Below are 19,405 nucleotides of genomic sequence, written 5' to 3' on the forward strand. Positions count from 1 at the left end.
TCTAACTTTGTTAGTTCTACTCAATTTGTAGCATTTTTAATCATTGTAAACCGCATACAACTTCACGGTCCTGCGGTATATAAACAGCTCCAAGAAAGCGCAGACTGTGGAGCAAGCCTGGTCCTTATTCAAAGACATGGTAAACGAGGCGCAAAACCTGTATATACCCAGATTTAGAAAAGGATGCAATAAGAATCAAGCAAAAGACCCAAGCATGGATAACAACAGAAGTAAAGAAAGTGATAGGAGACAAGAAAAGGTCGTTTCGGATGTGGAAAAAGAATCAAACCGAACAAAATTGGAAAGAGCACAGGAAGCAACAAAAAGAATGTCATCGAGTGGTCAGAATAGCAAAGAAAGAATACGAGGAGAGACTAGCTAAAGAAGCAAGAAATTTTAAACCATTCTTCCGATATGTGAAATGGAAGCAGCCGGCGAGGAAGGAGGTGGGACCTCTGGAGGGCAACAGTAAGGGAGTGGTGAAGAAGGAAAAAGAGGTGGCTGACAGACTAAACATGTTCTTCTTGTCCGTCTTTACAAGAGAAGACACATCCAACGTGCCGTAACCGGAAAAAATCTTCAGGGGAGTTCAAGAGGGAAAATTATCATGCATGGAGATAAGCCTCGAAGATGTATTCAAGCAGATAGATAGACTAAAAGCTGACAAATCTCCGGGCTCAGACAGAATCCACCCAAGAACACTGAAAGAGCTCAGAGACGAAACAGCGAAGTTACTGCAGCAGATTTGCAACCTAACCTTGAAAACAGGGGTAATCCCAGAGGACTGGAGAATAGCGAATGTTACACCTATCTTCAAAAAGGGTTCGAGGGGCGACCCAGGAAACTACAGACCGGTAAGCTTAACCTCAGTTCCGGGAAAGAAGGCCGAATCCTTTATCAATGAGCATTTAGAAAATAATAATCTGATGAGAACAAGCCAGCATGATTTCTGCAAAGGAAGATCATGCCAAACTAACCTACTGCATTTCTTCGAGGGGATAAGCGAGCAATTGGACAAGGGTGACCCTATAGATATTGTATATCTCGATTTCCAAAAAGCCTTCGACAGGTACCCCACGAGCGCCTACTGAGGCAACTGTGGAGCCATGGGGTGGTAGGGGACGTGCACAGATGGGTCAGAAATTGGCTGGCGGATAGGAAACAGAGGGTAGGAGTAAAGGGACACTATTCGGACTGGAAAGGGGTCACAAGTGGGGTCCCACAGGGGTCAGTGTTGGGACCACTGCTGTTCAATATATTCATAAACGACCTGGAAACAGGGACAAACTGCGAAGTTATAAAGTTCGCGGATGACACAAAACTCTCCAGTAGAGTCAGAACTGTTGAGGATTGCAAAGAATTACAAGGAGACTTGAACAGACTGAGTGAGTGGGCAAAGAGATGGCAGATGAGCTTCAATGTAGAAAAATGTAAGGTCTTGCATGTGGGGAAGGGGAACCCAATGTACAGCTATACGATGGGAGGGAGGGTACTGGGGGAAGGCAGCCTAGAAAAAGACTTGGGGTATTGGTGGATAGAACAATGAAGCCAGCGGCGCAATGTGCAGCAGCCTCAAAGAAAGTGAACAGAATGTTGGGCATAATCAAGGGTATTACTACCAGAACGAAGGAGGTTATTCTACCATTGTATCGAGCGATGGTTCGCCCACATCTGGAGTACTGTGTCCAGTACTGGTCGCCGTACCTTAAGAAGGATATGGCAATACTCGAGAGGGTCCAGAGAAGAGCGACAAGGATGATAAAGGGCATGGAAAACCTTTCGTATGCTGAAAGGTTGGAGAAGCTGGGGCTCTTTACCCTGGAGAAGCGGAGACTTAGAGGGGACATGATAGAGACTTATAAAATCATGAAAGGCATAGAGAAGGTGGAGAAGAACAGATTCTTCAGGCTAACTGGGCCAACAAAAACAAGAGGGCATTCAGAAAAATTGAAAGGAGACAGATTCAAAACGAACGCTAGGAAGTTCTTCTTCACTCAGAGGGTGGTGGACATCTGGAATGCGCTCCCAGAGGAGGTGATAGGGCAGAGTACAATATTGGGCTTCAAAAAAGGATTGGATGACTTCCTGAAGGAGAAGGGGATTGAAGGGTATAGGTACAGGTACTAAATGAATAGGGGCTGAATAATTTATGTAAGGACCAATTACAGGTCACGGACCTGGGGGGCCGCCGCGGGAGCGGACTGCTGGGCGCGATGGACCACTGGTCTGACCCGACAGAGGCAGTGCTTATATGTGCTTATTACTTTACCAAATTTAGGTAAAGGAAGGGCTGCAGAACAGACAACTCTAGAACTGTTGACTAACCATAAAAATCTAACCAGGACAATGGCAATGCACAAATTGGGTCATAACCCAGGGAACTAGAACAAAAAACAGAACCATCTGCCTAGAGCTCACAACCTGCAGAATGACCTCCCCCTAGAGCAGGGATGTCCAACCTGCAGCCCAAGGGCCGCATGCGGCCCCGTGAAGTATTTTTTGTGGCCCCGGTCGAGGGCGATGCAGCGTTTTCTTCTGCTGCCCCCGTGTGTTTACCGTCTTGCCTGCTCCCTCCTCTGTCTTGCTGCAGCGTTTGCGCATTTGTGCAGCCCCAAAAAAATTTTTTCAGACAATGAGGCCCAGGGAAGCCAAAAGGTTGGACACCCCTGCCCTAGAGTATAAACCACAAGAGCCAATAGAGCAGTTTTGAGCTCTACCTGCCCAAGACTGAGAATTTTGTAGAGAAGAGAGACTGCCCTATAAACATGAAGCTAGAGAGGAATTTCCTTTCCTTGAAGCCTATTCAACCAGTTCAGTATGCTGGGGCCCATCTTGTGGGTTAGCGTTCAAGAAAAGGATCTGTGTGTTATCGCTGAGAGATTGGAGAAACTGAGTCTCTTTTTCCTGGAGAAGAGGAGACTTAGAGGGGATATGATAGAGACTTACAAGATCATGAAGGGCATAGAGAGAGTAGAGAGGGACAGATTCTTCAAACTTTCGAAAAATAAAAGAACAAGAGGGCATTCGGAAAAGTTGAAAGGAGACAGATTCAAAACGAATGCTAGGAAGTTCTTCTTTACTCAACGAGTGGTGGATACCTGCAATGCGCTTCCAGAGGGCGTAATAGGGCAGAGTACAATATTGGGGTTTAAGAAAGGATTGGACAATTTCCTGCTGGAAAAGGGGATAGAAGGGTATAAATAGAGGATTACTGTACAGGTCCTGGACCTGTTGGGCGGACTGCTGGGCATGATGGACCTCAGGTCTGACCCAGCAGAGGCATTGCTTATGTTCTTAATACGATGAAACTTCCACCCAATGTACGATGGCAGTGGCCAAAAAAGCAAACAGGATGCTAGAAATTATTAAAAAAGGGATGGTTAACAAGATTAAGAATGTTATAATGCCCCTGTAATGCTCCATGGTGCGACCTCATCTGGAGTATTGCGCTCAATTCTGGTCTCCTTATCTCAAGAAAGATATAGCAGCATTAGAAAAGATTAAAAGAAGAGTGACCAAGATGATAAAGGGGATGGAACTCCTCTCGTATGAGGAAAGACTAAAAGGTTAATGCTCTACAGCTTGGAAAAGAAACGGCTGAGGGGAGATATAATTGAAGTCTACAAAATCTTGAATGGAGTAGAACAGGTACAAGTGGATTGATTTTTTACTCCATTAAAAATTACAAAGACTAAGAGATACTCGAAGTTACATGGAAATACTTTTAAAACCAATTGGAGGAAATATTTTTTTCACTCAGAGAATAGTTAAGCTCTGGAACCCATTGCCAGAGGTTGTGGTAAGAGCTGATAGCGTAGCTAGTTTTAAGAAATGTTTGGACAATTTCTGGAGGAAAAGTCTATAGTCTGTTATTAAGAAAAACATGGGGGAAGCTACTGCTTGCCCTGGATCAGTAGCATGGAATGTTGCTATTCCTTGGGTTTTGGCCAGGTACTAGGGACCTGGATTGGCCACCGTGAGAACAAGTTATTGGGCTTTATGGACCATTGGTCTGACCCAGTAAGGCTATTCTTATGTTTGCTGGGCTCATATACCTGGTTCAGAGTCCACAGACTTCAATCCCTAAGGTTGACTCCCTTGGTCAATTTCTCCTGAAGTAAACCCTTGTTTATTGTTTGTTGTTCTGGTTGCCCCATGTCAAAAGATACAACAGAACTATCAAAAGATACAGAGATGAGAAAACATGAAGAGAAAGGAGCTTTCCGAAAAAGAAAGCCTAATCGGATTAGAATGCATCAGCTTGAAGAAATAGCTGAAAGACAACATGATAAAATTCTTTAAAATAATGAGCAGGATAGAATGGGTAAGTAGGGAAAGATAATTTACACTTTCAAATAGTAGTAAGATAAAGGCATCACTCCATGAAGCTAATATCGTATATACTCGAATATAAGTTGATCCGAATATAAGTCAAAACCCCCATTTTCCCCCAAAAAGGAGGAAAAATGGTTGACTCAATATAATCAGGCGGCTTAATATTCAAGTGCCCTGCCAGGCTCTGCACCCAGACCCCTCCCTGCCAGGCTCTGCACCAAGGTCCCTTTTCCCTCCCTCCCATGTCAGGCACTGCACCCAGACCCCTTCAATCACTCCCTCTCATCAGGCTCTGTGAGCTTTCTGCGTTCCTGCCCCGCTGCTAACCCGGTCAGTGGTGACTGCCATGAGATTGGGTTACCTTAGCCACTGAGCGGCACCGAGCAGGAGCACACTCTGGCACACCTGCTCAGCGCTGAGCAGCTTCCTGTCTGGCTCTTGTAATTCAAATATGAATCATATAAGAGACGCACAAAATTTGGAGTAACAACCTGCCCAGAAGGACCAGCTGCCCCCTGAAGGTGCTCCTTCTGCCTCCTGGAGTATTCTGCGCCCAATATGCAGCGCCTCTTCACAGTATGCATAGATTTGGAGTTTTTAGCCCCCAGGGATGTCCTAACTCCCCCCGAGTGCCCCATCTGCAGTCTCAATATACTCAAGGGATCACAGAGGGTTGAGCCCGAGGCCCCTGTCCTCACTAATGTGCCGTGCAGCATGTGGAACAAGGACAATCCTCTGCCTACCATCCAGTACAAATCTGGCATGAATCCAGGTTATCAGAGCTGGAGGAGTCCATAAATACTGCTTTTAAGCAAAATTGAGACCAATTAAAAGGAGATAGAAGCTTTTAAAAATAAATTGGGTGATCTAAGATAGCCACCATGGCAGCGATTCTGGCACCAAAAACAGCTCCATACAGAAAAAATATTAGTAAAAAAAAAATGTGGAGTAGAACTCTACCCACTAATGACCACGGAGGTAAGTTACAAAATTAATCAGGGACCACTATTCAGGCACTAGGCCTGATGGGCCGCCGCGGGAGCGGACCACTGAGCAAGATGGATCTCTGGTCAGACTCAGCGGGGGCAACTTCTTATGTTCTTATGTAACAGCCCTTCCATTGGCCATGGTTGAACCAAAGCATCCAGGCCCTCAGCCTGATTGTCTCTGCGACGACTGAAGAAGCAGGGTGTTTGGCGTTGACACTCGTGGCCATCAGGTCCATGAGGGGCTGACCCCAAGACTGCACTATCAACTGAAAGGCCACGTGGTTTAGACACTACTCTCCGGGATCTAGCACGTGACGACTGAGAAAGTCCGCTTGAAAATTCTCCACTCCGGCTATGTGGGAGGTCAAGATGTCCTGAAGGTGAGACTCTGCCCAGACCATGAGCTGAGCCACTTCCTTCCTGCGCCACCTAAGTGCTCTTGGTGCCCCCCTGATGACTGACATAGGCCACCACCATGGCATTGCTTGACAGAACTCTGACTGACTTGCCCGTCAAGAAAGGAGGGGAAGGCTAACAGCGCCAGATGGACGGCTCTGGTCTCAAAACACTGATTAATCAGGACGCCTCCTCTGAGGACCAGGTGCCCTGAGCTGAGTGACCTACACACTGTGCTCCCCAACCGAGGAGACTGGCATCCGTGAGAAGCATCGTCCACTGTAGCTGATCCAGACTCGTCCCTTGAACATGATGGGAGGTCTGGAGCCACCAACAAAGACTGCAGCTCGCAAAGCCCCGCAGAGGAACAGGGAGATCCAGACTGTGCCTTTGAGGCGACTACCTTCGATGCATTTGGGCCTGCACCCACCTCACTACGACTAGGGAAGCTGCCATCGACCCCAAGACTTGGAGGAAATCCTGCGCCCGAGGCCACCGGGATGCCATAAGCAGGCGAATCTGAGATTGCAATTTGCTTACCCCGGCCTCTGGGAGGAAGACCTTCCCCAAGGAGGTGTCGGACAGAACCCCAAGGTACTCCAGATGCTAAGATGGGGCCAACCGACTTTGGAAAGGTTGACCACCCATCCCAACAACTGCAGAAACTCCACCACCTGAGCCATGACCCGGGTGCTCTCCTGAAACAACTTCACCCAAATCAACCAGTCGTCCAGGTAGAGATGCACCAGAATGCCTTCTGTCCACAAAGCCACCGCAATGACCACCATAACTTTGGTGGCCAGACTAAAAGGAAGCACACAGAACTGAAAGTGCTGACCCAAGCTCGCAAAGCTATGGAAGCGCTGATGGGAGGCCCGAAATGGAACATTCCCCGCCTGAACCGCCAGAATGACAGACCACAGTATCTCTATGCGAAAAGAGGGAATTTTGAGAATCCTGTTGACCCCTTTGAAATCTAAGATGGGCCGAAAGGTCCCCTACCTTCTTGGGCCCCACAAAATAAATTGAGCACCTGCCAGTGCCACATTCCTGAAAGGGAACTGGAACATGATACAAACTTTCAAGATCCTGAAAGGCATAGATAAGGCAGACAGGGACAGATTCTTCAGACTGTGGGGAACAACAAGTACAAGGGGGCACTCGGAGAAACTGAAAGGGGATAGGTTTAGAACCAATGCCAGGAAGTTCTTCTTCACCCAGAGAGTGGTGGACACATGGAACGCACTCCCGGAGGTTGTAGTAGGGCAGAAGACACTACAGAGATTCAAAGAAGGTTTGGATAAGTTCCTGAAGGATAAGGGGATTGAGGGATACGGATAGAAGTAATGATAGGTTTTTTTAGGATGAGGCAGGGAACACTTGACAGGTCATGGACCTGATGGGCCGCCGCGGGTGCGGACCACTGGGTACGATGGACCTCTGGTCTGATCCCGGTGGAGGCAACTTCTTATGTTCTTAACCGCTTTGAGATCCAGCAAGCGCTGAAGGATCTGGCGCAAAGCCTGCGTCTTCCAGGCTGCCTGACACAGAGAAGCTAGAAAATGATCTGGTAGAGAGCAGGCAAACTCCAGAGCATATCCGTCCTGCACTACCACCAGGACCCACTGATCGGACGTGATTACGGCCCATTTGGGGAAAAAACTTGCGCAGCTGGGCACCCACCGGAATCAGAGGGGGCGCCAGCAAGGAGTCATTGGGCAGGATGGGCAGCGGGGGAACTGGTGGAGGGATTTCCAGCCCCCTTCCCCTGAAATGACTGCATGCGCTCATAAAACGACCCCAGGAAAACCCCGAAGCCAGGAAAGAAGCAGCCCCACGCCCAGGGCAGTATCTGCGGAACTTCTGCTGATGCCCCCGGGCAGCGCCACCCCAAGCCACCAGGCAGGCACAGTCCTCAGGTAGGCGGGGCACTTCAGAGTCTGTCAGAGTTGGAACCAACTTAGCCAAATCCTCTCCAAATAAAAAAGATCCCCAAAAGAGAAATTTAATGAGTTTAGTTTTGGACGAAGCACCAAGGTACAACGCCACAAGCCGACCAAGCACGAAGCCACAAGGTACAACGCATGGCCACTCCAAAAGCCATAGACATGGCAGACGTCCGCACCAAGTCATAAAGAGCATCTGAAAGGAACGATGCAACCATCTCAATCTTTGCTACCTCCTGATCCACCAAGGACCAGTCATCAGACTCATGATCCAAGACAAGCTCGGCCCACCGAAAAATGGTGCGAGCCACCAAAACCCCCACAAATATCTGCCTGGACCCCCAAAGTCAAAACATCAAAATTCTGTTTAAAAATGGGTTCTAACTTACGCTCCTCAGAGTCCCGTAAGGCAGAACCGCCCTCAACCGCATGATATGCTGCTTAGCAAGCACTGAAACCACCGCGTCCACCACTGGCAACTTCAAGGTATCCCTATCCTCCTTCGGGATGGGATACAAACGAGCCATGGCGAGCACTAACCTAAACGGCGCCTCCAGCGTATTCCACTGCACCATGACAATATCCCAAATAACCTGATGCATAGGAAAAGAGCGGGAAGCAGCATGGATCCCCCTAAAAAGAGGGTCCCCCACACACGGGGTCTCCGGTGGCGCCTCTTTGAAACGCAGCACCGAGACCTGCTAAATCAGGTCTGGCAGCTCATCCCCCTGAAAAGGCGCACCACGGACGTCTCTTCGCTGGAAAGCAGGAAACCCGCTGACCCACCGCCCAGCGGCCATCCCTCCTCAGCCAGGCTGACACACTCCTCTAACCACAAATCCTCATCCCAAGCCACCCTTGGGTGCTTGGACAAGGGAGAAGGAAGAGGGGACGCCAAAGGTGTAGAGGGAGACAAAGCCACAGGGTGTGCGGAGGGAACCCCCCCCCCCAAGCGGGACCCCCAGCCACCTGAAAATAGGCTCTGCACAAAGCAAAATTAAAACAGGGGGAAAAAAAACCAGGGGTCCATGGGACTCCCTGCCCAGCAGAAACCTGCTCCTGTTTTTCCAATACAGGGCGACGGTCACCTGAGGTTGCAGACAAAATGGAGGGGCCTGGCTGTAAAAATGGCAAAGTTCCCACCAAAAACAACCCCTTCAGGGCCTATAACGGCTGGGAAGCCTGGATACCTGCAGCCACTGCTAACGAGGCTTCACCACTGCACAGGCCCGAACAGCTGTTTTCAGGTCAGTCGTGAGTGCCTCGCATCTGGACCAAATTGAGCACCTCTTCCCCTGAGAAGTGCTCAATTGCTCCTTACGCGACCTAGCTAGAAAAAGAGAGTGCCGTTTGGTTGAAAAATACAGTAAAATACAGCAAATATAAAGGGAAAGCAACCGTTCAGACCAGCACTACCTTAGGTTTGTTTGTTTGTTTGTTTTTTATATACAGAACAGACTCCACTGGCTCTCAAAGCAGTATGCCTTGCTTGAATTAGGGGGCAAGGCTTATTGCTGAGGCACCTCTAAAAAATGTTGGTGAGGTGGATGAAGAGATGGGGGGAGGGACTCAGCACAAGACCCGCAAGGTTTGACACCCCTCAAGGTCAGACGGACCCTCAAACAGGGCCCACCCAAGCTCAATCCAGCACAAAAACAGGAACCAGGATCCCTAAACAATTTCCAACAGCCCCACCAAGGGAGATAGGTACAGCTCCTCACACCTGCTGAGACTGAAAGAAGACTGATAGGAATAGGGAAAGGCACCTATTATGTACTATTCCACAATTTTGTTTCAGTCTCCACCTGCTGGTAATGATGAGATATATACCCGCTTGTAAGATACCTATACTGGTGTGGAGAGTTGCTAAAGAATTTACCATTTCTTCTATCAGACAGAATAGGATACACAGTGACAGATCAAAATTTGATTTCTTCTGAATTTGAAAGATTTTATGCTACTTTATATAAATCTGACTCTCGCTCATCTGAATCTGACATCAATAGATATCTAGAGAATATATCACATTCCCTTCTACAAGATCAGCTTAAACAAGAACCAGAATCTCCTATTTTGGTTTCGGAAATATTGACAGTTATATCCTCTCTAGCTAACAATAAAGCACCTGGGCCTGACAGTCTAACCAATGAGTATTTTAAAACACTCAGCTCACTGATGGCTCCTCACCTTCTAACATATTATAACTATGTTCATCAATCCCCAGAAAAACAATATAATTTCGCAAAAGCTACTATCATAGTATTTCTGAAGCTACTATCATAGTATTTCTGAAGCTAAAAAGAGAGATCCTACTTACATTAAAACTTACAGGCCTATCTCTTTGCTCAATTTAGATTACAAGATTATGGCAAAAATTCTATCTACTAGATTAAATAAGGCGATGGGTTCACTAATACAAAAAGATCAAGTGGGATTTATTAAAAATAGACACATTGGTGATAATTTGAGACTCTTTCACCATATTAACAACATAGCCAAAGGCTTTTCGGAACCAGTGGTAGGTTTAGCTGTTGATGCTGAAAAAGCATTTGATCGTGTCGAATGGCCATACCTGTTAACGGGTTCTAAGATGGTTCAATTTTGTAAGCACCTTCATAAAATAGATTGAAACTTTATATTGGCATCCTACTTCCAAAAATTCTAATTAATAACTCTTTATCCATTCTATTTCCCTTACCAGAGGCACCCGCCAGGGATGTCCCCTTTCACCATTATTATTTAACCTGGCCCTTGGACTACTTATTTCTTCCATACGTCAATGCCCACAAATACAAGACATTCAGGTCAGATCTAGACAAGTAATTTTAAATAATGGCAATGTTAGCCAATGGCCACTAATGCAAATGGTAGAAAAAAAGGTATTTTTACAGCTGCTGTAAAAATGGTCTAGCATATGGGAAAGGCCCATATAAGGGAGCGCTAAGGCCACTTTTTACTGCAGCTTAATCAGATCACCCCAAAATCAGGCATCTGCCCCTTGGAGTTAGAGGCCCTGGCAGTTTGCTATTTTTTTCACAATATATCTTTCTATGGTGAATTCCTCTGTTTCGTTAATGCTCCCATTGCATTCTATTAATTCCTTGAGTCTATAACCCTCTAGATATTGTCTACTGCTTTGTCTCAATTTAATATTTATACATATCTTAGATTATTAACTTTATTCATGAATGTTTGTAATTTTATTATTTTCTTTTTTTATTTATACTGCCTATCATCACTATCATAAGATTAATACCTACACATAAACTATTAAGATAATTATGCTGACCAGCCCAATGGCTCAGTAGTACTGCTGTGCATAATGCAACAACTCAATTTCAGGGCTTCAAAATGAATCATAATCAAATTTAAAAAAATATTTAGACAAGTTTTTGGAGGTCCATGGTAAACAGCGCAAGGCCGAAATCATTGCTGAAATAGCTGAAATGTTTCATGCTTATGCTCACCTGCAATAGGCCACCTTTGTCAAAACGAAGAACTTCAATTACATTGTCGGACTGTATGAATGCTGTGAATCAGAAGCACAAAGATGTATCAATTACAAAAGGAAGTAAAGAATTTAAAACAGAGCTGAGAAAAATGTTAGTTCAAACATAACTTTTCTAACTCCTAAATATAAATCTGTTTAAATACTTCTCAGCTCATCCACCTCCAATTTTCCTTATTATGAAACCCTACTTCCCGGATGCTTTCCTGTAGTAAGTTACCGCAATATTGACAGGCACCTTAATTTCCACCATGGAGTTCAAGGACATATATACAACAATGACATACTATTTTCAGCTTGAAGCAAAGAACTACAGACCACAGCTAATCATGTTAGTCATCATTTTCACTCTTTTTTATGCAGGAGATTCTTGTAATGTTAATTCAGGGCACCACTATGCCTACAAATTGCACACTACTGCTCAAGATTACTTGCCCCAATGTTTTTTGGGGGATGAGATTTTGTTTGTTTTTAAGCATGAATTACTCAGCACAAAAGAAATAATGAAAGATCAGGTTCTTATCTGATCATATTTCTGTTCTCTCATGAGTCCATACTTATGGTGATCAAACCCCTTCTTGTGAAATGAATTTACAGAAGTGATGCACTAAAGTCAGCGATTGTCACTAAATCTGTTTTCACAGCTTTAGCAACAATCGCTTTTACTAACCTGATGCACAAAATGGCCAACCATGTGTTTTTCCCCTCAATCGCACATTTTCTGATCCGGCCCTTCAAATTAACTAAAACCCCATTCAAAGTAGCCTAGCAATTGATGCACTAACATTGCTTGGCTATTCCCCCCCCACTACCCAAAAAATGGGGTTTTAGCACTCAGAAAAACCACCTGTTTACAGTATACTAACAGGTCTGTCTGTTTTGTTTTGTTTTATTTTTCATTTTTTTTCAATGGCACAGATATTTTGCATGTGTTACACAAGCAAATATCTGTCCCATAAAAAAAGAAAAAAAAAATTCCCCACCACCGATGACGGCCCTCCCCGAACATGGCACCGGGAATCCCCCACCCCCAAGAGAGAAAATTGCCAGGAGGGATGCCCACTTCTTTCTAAAAATGGAGCATCCCCCCCCCCCCCCGAACTGCCCCTTACCTTCCCTCCAGAAAAAAAAGGCAGGAGGGATGCCCACTCCCTCCTGCCACCGGATGCTCCCCCGTCCTCCCCCCACCCCCGTATCTTTGTTGAGAGCTGGAAGGAAATACAGTCCCTTCAGCTCCTAATTATGCCCATCGCAAATGACGGGAGAAGGAGAGGAGAAAGATGCCAGACCATTGGGGAAAAGGAGGGGAGGGGAGGCAGACAATTTTTGGAAGGGTTATAATAGGAGAGAAGATGCCATATGGAAGGGGTAGATAGAAGGCAGACAGTGGATGGAAGGAAGAGTGTGTCTAGTTTAGTTAATTGGTCTGCGTACATTTCCTTTGTTTTGTTTTATTGCTTTTATATATTGCTCATTGTTTTTATTTATTGAAACTACTTTGATTTGACTTTTTTGTTAAAAATGGCAGTATATCAAATAAAATTAACTGTAACCATTGAGAAGATACGGAAAGCAGACGCCAGAGATGACAAAGGTAGAAAAAAATATCTATTTCTTTTATTTATTTATTTTTTGCTTTAGGATAAAGTAGTATTGTAGCTGTGTTGATAAACGTTTATAAATAGAAAACGGATATAAATTGATCCTTTTACTGTACTAATTTTAATATATTTTTTACTATATCAGACCAAAATACCCTTCCTCAGGTAAGGACAGGATACCATATCAGCAGTAAGCTTTACTGACCTGAGGAAAGAGGTTTTGACCTCTGAAAGCTAACTGAAAAATACGAGGGTCATTTCATAATAATGCACACTATTTTATTTTTAATTTACGTTTTATTTTTTTTCAAGTATTTCTTTATAATCCTTCTATATAGTCTCCCTGCTTTGCAATAACCGAGTCCCAATGGCCGTGAAGCTTCATTATTCCATCCAACTTACAGTTTTTGTTCAGTTGCCGAATGGCTCAGGTAATGGCAGAAGAAAGCTCTTCCAGAGATGCAAAATGATGTCCATGCATAGGTTGTTTCAACTCTGGAAAAAGGTCGAAGTCTGGTGGACTCATGTCTGGACTGTAGGGAGCATGAGGTAACACCTTCCAGCTAAATTCACGTAGTTTTACAATGACGACATTCCCTATGTGCGGGGGAGCGTTGTTATGAAGAATGAGTGGTCCAGCCAAGAGCAACTGAGGTCAGGTTTTGTGCATTTTTTGCAAAAAATCACAATAATACACTGCTGTGACACTTCTTCCACATGGAACTTTGTCTGCGATGATGATGCCTGAGAGCGTAACTTCTCTCCCTGGTCGCAGGGAAGAAACACTTTCCCCACCTTCGTGTCGAACAGCACCCCAGATGATCCAATGACTGGGACTGCGTAAGAGAGCTCTTCGGAAAGTTTATCACCCACCCCAAGGATTGAAGAAGAAAAATCACCCTTTGGGGGTCATCGGCAAACTTTCTTGTCTGGACGACACCCAGATTAACCAGTCGTCCAAGTAAGGATGCACTCGAATCCCTTCCTGACGAAGGAAAGCCGCCACAATAACCATGACCTTCGAGAACATCCACGGAGCCGTGGCTAGTCCAAACGGCATGGCTCAAAACTGATAGTTTTGACCCAGGATTGCAAAGCGAAGATACTTCTGATGCGGCGGCCATATGGGGATGTGCAGATAAGCCTCCTTGAGGTCGAGTGCCGTCAGGAATTCCCCCGGCTGAACTACCGCTATGACCAACCTCACTGTTTCCATCCGGAAATGCCGGACCCGAAGAAAGCGATTGACCTTCTTGAGATCCAAGACAGGCTTGACCAAACCCCCCTTTTTGGGCACGATAAAGTAAATGGAATACCTCCCCTGCCCCCTCTCTGCCGGAGGGACTGAAATAACAACCCCAATCTCCAATAGAACTTGAAGAGTGCACCTAACCGATCTCTCTTAGCAGCCCCCGTACAAGGGGAGACCAAGAAAAAATCTGCGATGGGAGAGGAAAATTCTAACTTGTAACCGTTTTGAATAATGTCCAAAACCCACCGATCGGACGTAATCTGGGCCCACTCCGCCAGAAAGGAAAGCAGCCGCCCCCCAATGGCCACAACGGAGGGAGCAAACCTCCCGTCATTTGGGAATTACGCAAGGCCGGGGTTCGGGCTGGCGGGGCAGTTTGGGGTTTTGTAGGACGAAAGGAATTTTTCGGTGGAAACCTAGGCCTAGAATTATAGGAAGAACCGTAAGATGGTGAAAAGAACAGCTTTCCAGGCCTATATCTTTTAACATCCCGGAAACGATTTCTGACAAAGGTTTATCTTCCGGCAATCTTTGTGTTTTGGTATCCCCAAAATCCTTAACCAATTTGTCCAAATCATCACCGAATAGCAGACGACCCTTAAAAGGAAGCAACACGAGCCTAAGCTTGGAAGCCGCATCTGCCACCCAGTGACAGAGCCACAAGTATCGTCGAGAAAAACAGAAAGAGCCATTTGTTTCGCCAAAGCCCGAATAATATCATAGAGGGCATGCTAGACCCGTTTCCACATCTGGAAAGTCAGACGGCACCGGCACCCCAGTCTCCATCATTTTATCTGCCATACCTTGAGCCCATTGCAGGCAAGCCCGTGCCACATAGGAACTGCACACCGCTGCTTGCAAGGTAAAGCACAATTACTTACCATAACAGTTATTATCCAGGGACAGCAGGCAGCTATTCTCACAAGTGGGTGACATCATCCGACGGAGCCTTGATGCGGACGCCTCACAAGCAGACTTGCTTGAAGAAACTTGAAGTTTCGAGTCGCCCGCACCGCGCATGCACAAGTGCCTTCCCGTCCAGCGCAGGGCACATCTCCTCAGTTCAGATAGCTAGCAGAGAAGCCAACCCGGGGAGGTGGGTGGGATGTGAGAATAGCTGCCTGCTGTCCCTGGATAAAGCACAGTTACTTACCGTAACAGGTGTTATCCAGGGACAGCAGGCAGATATTCTCTACATGTGGGTGTCGTCATCCACGGAGCCCCGACGCGGACAACTTTTCAAGCAAACTTGATTGAAGACTTCAAGTTTGCTAGTGCTGCACCACGCATGTGTGTGCCTTCCTGCTCCACTAGAGGGCGCATCCCCTCCTCGTGGTCTTCAGTTCAGATAGCTAGCAAAGAAGCCAACCCCGGGGAGGTGGGAGGGTTGCGAGAATATCTGCCTGCTGTCCCTGGATAACACCCGTTACGGTAAGTAACTGTGCTTTATCCCAGGACAAGCAGGCAGCATATTCTCTACATGTGAGTGACCTCCAAGTTAACCACAAAAGGGATGGAGGGAAGTTGGCAATTTAGGAAAACAAATTACGCAAAACCGACCGGCCGTCGCTCCTGGACAAAATATCCAGACAGTAGTGAGAGGTGAAGGTATAAACCGAAGACCAAATGGCAGCCTTGCAGATCTCCTCAATTGGCATGGACGGAAAGCAACAGAAGCCACCATCGCTCGGACTTTATGCCCCGTGACCCGACCTCACAACTAGAGACCAGCCTGAGCATAGCAGAAGGAAATACAAGCAGCAAACCAGTTGGACAAGGCGTGCTTGGAAACAGGACGACCCAACCTGTTAGGATCAAAAGATAAGAACAATTGAAGGACCCTCTGATGAGACAGGGTGCATTTGAGATAAAAAGCCAATGCCCTCTGACAGTCAAGAAAGTGAAGCGCCCCCTCTCTAGGATGAGAATGGGGCATAGGAAAAACACCGGAAGGACAATAGACTTATTAAGGTGGAAAACCGACACCATCTTAGGCAAGAACTTGGGAGGAGTACGCAGGACCACCTTGTCATGATGAAAAACAGTAAAAGGCGGGTCCGCAACCAAAGCCCGCAACTCACGAATTCTGCGAGCAGATGTGAGAGCAAGCAGAAAGATCACCTTCCAAGTAAGGAACTTCAGACGAGCTTCGCCCATGGGCTCAAATGGTGGTATCATCAAATGAGCAAGAACCACATCCAGATCCCAAACCACAGGGGGAGGCTTGAGAGGAGGAAGGACATTCAAGAGACCCCTCATGAAACGAGAAACCAAAGGGTGGACCAAGAGCGACTTCCCATCAAGCTGTTGATGGAAGGCAGCAATCGCACCAAGATGGATACGGACAGAATTTATCTGGAGACCAGACTGAGACAAAGGAAGCAAATAATCCAGAACTGAGGACAAAGAAGCGGACAGAGGTGCCACATGATTCAAAGCACACCACGTGACGAATCACGTCCACTTCCGAGAATAACATTGCCTGGTAGAAGCCTTCCGAGAAGCTTCCCAGACATCCTTCACTGACCGGGACAACTCAAAGGAAGGAGTCAGGTGGAAAGGAACCAAGTCGTCAGATGTAGAGACTGTAGATTGGAATGCAACAGCGAACTCTGACTCTAAGACAGCAGAGAAGGAAAAACAGGTAGAAGAAGAAGCTCCCTGACACTGAGTTGAAGAACAAGGGAGAACCACGGCTGGCGAGGTCACCAAGGAGCAATCAAGATCATGGTGGCGTGCGCCGACTTTGAGATGCACAAGCGTCCTCAGAATCAGAGGAAAAGGCGGGAATGCATAAAGGAACAGGCCCTCTCAATCAAGGAGGAACGCATCCACCTCGAGACGGTCCGGGGAGTAATCCTCGAACAGAAGAGAGGCAAGTTGTGATTGAGGGGGAAAGTGAACAGATCTATCTGCGGAGTCCCCCACCGAAGAAACACCTGACGAAGAGTCTGGGAATGAAGAGACCACTCGTGCAGCCGCAAAAGGCGACTTAACTTGTCCGCCAGGCAGATGAGTTCGCCCTGAATGCAAACCGCCCGCAGAAAGACGTAGTGGCGGAAAGCCCAATTCCAAAGGCGAAGAGCTTCCTTGCAGAGGGATAGGGACCCCGGAACCCCCCTGCATGTGGACGTAATACATCGCCACCTGATTGTCTGTGCGGACCAGGACACCCGATCCTGAAGCAAGTGAAGGAAGACCACCACTGCATAGTAAATGGCTCGAAGCTCTGCGATCAACCAATGGCCATGCGTACACAGAGCGTTGAGATGAGCCCCCCAAGCATACGTTGAGGAGTCCGCCGTCAGAACCTTGTGATGCGGAGGAGCGAGAAAGAGCAACCCTCTGGAAAGACTGGAAGAGCTGGGCCACCAACGGAGCGAGCGTTCCAAGGAAGGAGTCACCGCAATTGGAAGAGAAGCAGGATCCCGATCCTGCTGCCACGGAGAGGACAGAGACCACTTCGGAACCCGGAGATGCAGCCGTGCCAACGGTGTGACGGGTACGATGGAGGCCATGTGTCCCAGAAGGACCATCATCTGCTTGGCCGAGACCGAAGTCCGCAGGGAAACCTGCTGGCACAGCCGCACGAGCGTGGCCTGGCCTGCCGAGAGGGAGGCAGAAAGGACCGGAGGCGAACCGCGTCCAGCACAGCTCAGATACACTGGAGGGATGGAGAGGGGCACAGCTGAAACTCCGAGAAGTTCACCTCGAACCCCAGACTCTGAAGGAAGGTAATAGACTGACGGGTCACGTAAAAAACCCCCACTTTCATCGAGGCTTTGATCAACCAATCGTCGAGGTACGGAAAGACCTGAAGCCCCCCCCCCCCCCGACCGCAAAGCCGCCGCCACCACCACCACCAGGCACTTCGTGAAGACCCTTGGAGAGGAGGCAAGCCCGAATGGGAGGACCCCGTACTGAAGGTGCAGGTCCCCAACCTGAAAACGAAGGAACCGGCGACAGGCCGGATGAATGGGCACGTGCGTATAAGCCTCCTTGAGATAGAGGGAACACAACCAGTCCCCCTCGTCCATCAAGGGATAGAAAACAGGAAGCGAGAGCATCCCAAATTTTTCCCAAACCAGGAATTTGTTCAGCTTCCGGAGGCCCAGGATAGGACGGATGTCCCCGGTCTTTTTGGGGACCAGGAAGTACCTGGAGTAAAACCCCCATCCCCACTGACAAGGGGGGGACCTCTTCCACCGCCCGAAGGCGAAGAAGAGCCCGAGCCTCCAGAAGGAGCAAGGGAAGCCACGCTCGACTCGAAAGCGACATGCCGGGAGGACAGTCTGGAGGCAACGCCCAGATGTTCAGTGAATACCCCGCTCTGACAACGGTGAGGAACCAAGCGTCCGAGGTGATGCGGGCCCAGGTATGATAGAAAGCCCGGAGATGGCCCCCGATAGGCAGAGGGGCGGGGTCCAGGGAGGAGGGGGCTGAAGGGACACGTCTTGTAGTTTTCCATAGAATGTGTTTTGAAGCTGTAAGAAAACCAGACCCTGTTTGTTTTTCCTTCTCTGAAAATAATGTAAGGACATTTATGTTTGAAAAGATATGTTCTTATCTTGTTGTGAAGTGAATTCAATTGTTTTCATAAAGCCGTATTTGCAAACAGCTTTAGATAAGAGGCTTTGCTAGCCAAGGCTCTTCTGACCTTTTGGACTCCAGTCTCAAGATAGAAAAAATGCTGATTTCTTTAAAGTTTCATGTGACCTGTGTCCATATATGGTTTGTGTTTATGTCACATGCTGACACATGCTGACAACACTGATTCATGTAGAATGATATAAAAGAGATGTAACGCTCACAATAAATTGGACATGTTTTGGAAGATGATTTCTGGTCTTTAAGATATGTCCCCAGTTACCTGACTTCCAAATGACAGAGACAGAGAAAGTATGGGGCAGGAATTGGGACCTAATCCTTTTCAGGGGCTAGCCCCCTTCCACTCAGCTAGTCAAAAAGACGGCGTGGGCTTAGACACCGCAGGGGTCTGAGGTTTAGGAGGAACCCACTGCTGCCGCTGGCGCCGAGGAGGCGGATGAGAGAAGGCAGGTGTAGACTTCTACAGGTTCCCCCGGGGCGGCAGCCGATAAGCCTTAGAAGGAGTGGGCTTCGGCTTGGGCCGCACCAAAGATGCAAATGAACGCTCTGAGAGGCGCTTAGTGGCGCCTCAATTGAGTCATTAAAGAGTACATTCCCTAAACAGGGAAGATAGACCAAGCGATCCCGAAGGATGGGGTCCATATCGACGATGCGGAGCCACGCTCATGGCAACAGCAAAGGCGAAGACCCGAGAGGAAAGCACGAAAGCATCATAAGCCGCATGGAACATGTGCAGGCGAAGCTGCAAAAGAGAGTCCACCAGCCGCCCA

General features: G+C 47.3%; 1 protein-coding gene across 1 annotated transcript in view; it reads right to left on the bottom strand.

Moving 5' to 3' along the window:
• Positions 1-19,405, bottom strand: part of TMEM131 (transmembrane protein 131) — a 396,906-nt gene that overhangs the window by 318,804 nt on the left and 58,697 nt on the right. The window contains 1 exon segment of the mRNA XM_033949394.1: positions 11,134-11,195. Within this exon segment, the coding sequence (XP_033805285.1) occupies positions 11,134-11,195 (62 nt within the window).

The sequence above is a fragment of the Geotrypetes seraphini genome, chromosome 6 (assembly GCF_902459505.1).
Source record: "Geotrypetes seraphini chromosome 6, aGeoSer1.1, whole genome shotgun sequence".
Taxonomy (NCBI): domain Eukaryota; kingdom Metazoa; phylum Chordata; class Amphibia; order Gymnophiona; family Dermophiidae; genus Geotrypetes; species Geotrypetes seraphini.